This window comes from Nothoprocta perdicaria, unplaced genomic scaffold (genome assembly GCF_003342845.1).
Source record: "Nothoprocta perdicaria isolate Ctin4 unplaced genomic scaffold, notPer1 scaffold_563, whole genome shotgun sequence".
Taxonomy (NCBI): domain Eukaryota; kingdom Metazoa; phylum Chordata; class Aves; order Tinamiformes; family Tinamidae; genus Nothoprocta; species Nothoprocta perdicaria.
Window position 1 is genome coordinate 64596 of NW_020455825.1, and position 4743 is coordinate 69338.

A 4743-nucleotide genomic window follows, 5' to 3' on the forward strand; every position below is an offset into this window, starting at 1 on the left:
CGCGTTGGCCTCGGCGCGGGCCGGCCCGTCCGACGCCAGGTGGAAAAGGGGGTTCTGGAAGGAGAGGGGCACCCGCAGCGGCGGCGGCCCCTCGCTGGGCACCCCCAGGCGCAGCCCCGGCGCCAGGCTGGACGCGCTGCCCTGCGAGAGGCGGCTGGGCCGCAGGCCGCCGATGGAGGCCTGGCTGGAGTTGAGGAGGTCGCCCACGGCCTGGAGGTTGGAGACGCTGTTCATGCGGCTGTCCTGCAGGTCCAGCATGGAGACGCTCTTGTTGACGCTCAGCATCTTGGCGTCGGGCTCCGTGATGTCCGAGCTGCTCGTGCAGTAGGCGGGCGAGGAGCGGGCGAGCGGCGGCCGTGCCACGAAGAACATGTCCTTGGAGGACTTCTCCTTGGCCGGCGAGGGCAGGCGGGCCATGTCCACCGAGCTGCGGGGACGGAGGCRCCCTCAGCACCCGCCGCACCCCGTGGCCATGGTGAGGACGAATGGAGGCCCTTGGGAAGGCCCCGGGGCCCATTGGGAGAGCTGCTGCACCCGCCCCGAGGCCACCAAAGAGAGCGGTCTAAGTCCCTTTGGAAGGGCCTCGTGGTATGTGAACCCATTGGGTGACCTTCATCACCCACCCAAGGGACAGACAGATCCAGCTCCATTTGAAGGTTCTCATGTTGCATGGACCCATTGGGAGACCAGCTCCATCACCCACCCAAGGCCACCAGGACAGACCTCCATTTGATGGTCCTTGTGTCACACAGACCCATTGGCTCCATCACTTGCCCAAGGCCACCAGGATGGATGGWCGGATCCAGCTCCATTTGAAGGTCCTCATGTCGTATGGACCCATTCAATGACCACCTCTAGCACCTGCCCAAGGCCACCTTGGACTTGGGGGCACACAAGTGGGACAGATCCAGACCTTTTGTAGGTCTCCATGTCACATGGACCCATTTGGTGACCTTCCTCACGTGCCCAAGGCCACCAGGACAGAGGGCTCTAGCCCCTTTTGAAGGTCCTCGCATGACCTGGACCCATTTGGTGACCATCTCCATCACCTGCCCAAGGCCACCCTGGTCACCAGGACACGCAGGTGGGACAGACCTCACCCATTCGCTTCTCCCGCACCCACGGGACCCATTCGAGGACCTTCCCCCTCACTCCCTCAAGGCCACCCTACACACAAGGACACGCAGGGGACCCTTGGCAGGTCCTGGGTGCCCAAGAGGGACCCATCTCCACCACCCCYTCCAGGGCCACCCCGGCGCCCTCCCCACGTCCCGCCCACCCGCTGGGTGCCGGTCCCACCTGTTGAGCCCTCGCACCATGTAGGACTGGAGGTCAACGGAGCTGCGGGCGACAGAGGCGGGAGGTGAGGCCGGGGAGGCCGCCGCCCCGGCCGCCCTCCCGCGGTGGCACCCACCTGTTGAGGTCCCGCATGACGTAGGGCTGGAGGTCGGCCGAGGGCCCGCGCAGCACCAGCGGCTTGGCCTGCAGCCGCTCGCCCTGGTGGCTCGGCTGCCGCTGCACGTGCGGGTTGCGCAGGGCCACGCTGATGTCCGTGAGCAGCCGCGGCAGCGGGCCCAGCTTCAGCAGCGCCTCCTGCGGGCGCCCGCGTCACCCGCCGCTCGCCGGGCACCCCGGCCTCTCCCCGAGGAGCAACCTGGGCCTTGGGGTCCCCAAGGATCTCCCCAAGGAAGAACCCGGGTCTTGGAGTCCCCAAGGATCTCCCCAGGAACAAACCAGGGTCTTGAGATCCACAAGGATCTCCCCAAGGAGGAACCCAGGCCTTGGGGTCCTCAAGGATTTCCCCAAGGAAGAAACCGGGGCTTGGGGTCCCCAAGGATCTCCCCAGGAACAAACCAGGGTCTTGAGATCCACAAGGATCTCCCTGAGGAGGAACCCTGGCCTTGGGGTCCACTAACATCTCCCAAGGAGGAACCTGGGGCTTGGGGTCCCCAAGGATCTCCCCAAGAACCCAGGGCTTGAGGTCCCCAAGGATCTCCCCAGGAACAAACCAGGGTCTTGAGATCCACAAGGATCTCCCTGAGGAGGAACCCAGGCCTTGGGGTCTACTAACATCTCCCAAGGAGGAACCCAGGGCTTGGGCTCCTCAAGGATCTCCCCAAGAACCCAGAGCTTGGCGTCCCCAAGGATCTCCCCAGGAACCCAGGGCTTGGGGTCCCCAAGGATCTCCCCAAGGAAGAACCCAGGTCTTGGAGTCCCCAAGGATCTCCCCAGGGACAAACCAGGGTCTTGAGATCCACACGTATCTCCCCAAAGTGGAACTCGGGGCTTGGGGTCCTCAAGGATCTCCCCAAGAACAAACCTGGGTCTTCAGATCCACAAGTATCTCCCCAAGGAGGAACCCAGACCTTGGGGTCCACTAACATCACCCAAGGAGGAACCCAGGGCTTGGGGTCCCCAAAGATCTTTCCAACGAGGAATCTGGGTCTTAGGCTCCACTAACACCTCCCCAAGGAGGAGCCTGGGTCTTGGGGTCCCCAAGGATCTCCCCAAGAATCCAGGTCTTGGGATCCACAAAGATCTCCCCAAAGAGGAACGTGGGACTTGGGGTCCACTAACATCTCCCCAAGGACAAATATGAGTCTTGGGGTCCACAAAGATCTGCCCAAGGAGGAACCTGGGTCTTGGGCTCCACAAATGTCTCCACAAGGAGGAATCTGCGTCTTGGGATCCCCAAAGATCTCCTCAAGGAGAAATCCAGGTCTTGAGATCCGCAAACATCTCCCCCAAAGGGAACCCAAGTCTTAGAGTGCAGTAACATCTCCCCAAGGAGGAATCCAGGTGTCTGGACACCCAAATGTCTTCCACAAAAGGAACTTGGGTCTTGGGGTCTCCAAAGATCTCTCCAAAGAGGAACCCAGATCTTGGGGTCCACTAACGTCTCCCCAAGGTGAAAACCGGGTGTCCGAGTCTCCAAACATCTCAAGAGGAACTCAAGTGCCTGGGGGTGACCTGACATCTAGGTCTCCAAAACTCTTCCCCAAGAGGAACCCAAGTGTCCAGGTGCCTATGGGTGAGACCAGGACCCTTGGTCTCCAAAGTCTTCCCTAAGAGGACCTCAAGTCCCTCAGTCACCACCATCCACATGCAGGACCCAACCACCCATGCTCTTGGTTACCCTCCCAGAACAAGGACCGGGGCGTCCACCACCCTTCCCCGCTCCAGAGAAGGGCCCAGGCGTCCGGGCCAGCGGTACCTTGCTCAGCTGGGACATGACCTCCCAGAGCAGGGCGTGCAGCGTGGAGAGCTCGCGGCCCAGGTCGATGTAGCCCTCGAAGCTGGTGCTGTTGGTGAGGGTGTCCAGGTTGGAGATCTCGTAGAGGAACTGCTGCATGCTGGCCCACTCCAGCTCCAGGAACTCGTTCATGAAGGCCATGTACTCCTCCTTGCTGCCAAACCTGTGGGCAGGTCCATCTGTCACCCAGCTCGCCAGCCATCGTTCTCCTGCCTGTCCAGCTTCTACCCATCCATCCATCTCCCATCACCCCATCCCTCTGTGCATTTCCTCCATCTACCTCCCATCCATCTTCCATTCATCCATCTCCATCTTCTGTCCGCCTTCCATCAGCTCACGCACCTGTCCATCCACCCAGCCATCAACTCATCCATCTTCTGCTCATCCATCAGCTCATCCATGCATCTTCCATCCACGAACCCACTCATCCTTCTCTCTTCCAGCCTTCATTCGTCAACTCTTCTATCTTCCACCCATTCATCCATCTATCCATCTTCTGTCCTTCAGCTTCTCCATCTTCTGCTCATCTTCTTTCCACCCAACCACCCACCCATCCATCCAACCACCCATCCATGCATCCATCCATCCATGCATCCATCTTCCATCCCCCAACTCATCCATCTTCCACGCTTCATCCATCAGCTCCTCCATCTTCCACCCATCTTCCATCCATCCATGCATCCATCCATCCACCCATCCACTCACCCATCTCCCAACCATCTACCCATCAACTCCTCCATCTCCCATCCATCCAYCCATCCACCCACCCACCCATCCATCCATCCATGCATCCATCTTCCATCCCCCAACTCATCCATCTTCCACCCTTCATCCACCAGCTCCTCCATCTCCCACCCATCCATCACCCACCCATCCACCCATCAACTCYTGCACCTCCCACCCAAGCTGCCCCAACCCGCTGCCCGCCGGGGCGCTCACTTGGTGAAGTTGGCCAGGTTCTGGATGACCTTGGCGATGAGGGTGAGGGTGCGGGCGGTCTGCTCGTCGGGGTACTCCTGCATGAGGCCGAAGAGGCTCGGGGACATCACGGCAGGACACAGGAAGCGCAGGAAGAGCGAGGCGCTGATGAGGCGGTCGGCGATGTCCTCGCGGCCCCGCTCGGCGCAGCGCAGCCGCCACGAGGCGAAGACCTCCTTGAGCTCCCGCGGGAACACGCTGCAGCGGGGAGGGACGCGGGGGCCTCAGGGGACCTCGGGGGCCCTGGCGGTTGTCACCTCCCCGCCCCGAGGTCCCCCCACTGGGGCGCTCACCAGTGCGAGTTGACCACCTTGCAGAGCGCCAGCTCGCAGCACATCCGCAGGTTGGCCTGGTGGTCGGCCAAGGTGGAGGCCGAGCACTTCATGGGGTCCACCTCGCAGTTCTCCTCCGACTCGTAGAGCGCCCGGATGAACTCACCTGCGCGGGGACAGCGGCGGCCCTGAGCGACCGCGGGGACCTGCTGCGGAGCCCGGGGCCGGGCCACCCCGCTG

At 62.0% G+C, this 4743-nt stretch overlaps 1 protein-coding gene across 1 annotated transcript in view; it reads right to left on the reverse strand.

Moving 5' to 3' along the window:
* SYNGAP1 (synaptic Ras GTPase activating protein 1) overlaps nucleotides 1-4743 on the reverse strand; it is a 17445-nt gene that overhangs the window by 3137 nt on the left and 9565 nt on the right. Inside the window, exons 4-9 of the mRNA XM_026048722.1 lie at nucleotides 4525-4669; nucleotides 4193-4429; nucleotides 3215-3416; nucleotides 1415-1593; nucleotides 1300-1341; nucleotides 4-427 (exon numbers count right to left, since the gene is read on the reverse strand). Coding sequence (XP_025904507.1) covers nucleotides 4-427; nucleotides 1300-1341; nucleotides 1415-1593; nucleotides 3215-3416; nucleotides 4193-4429; nucleotides 4525-4669 — 1229 coding nt within the window. The remainder of the gene's footprint in view (nucleotides 1-3; nucleotides 428-1299; nucleotides 1342-1414; nucleotides 1594-3214; nucleotides 3417-4192; nucleotides 4430-4524; nucleotides 4670-4743) is intronic.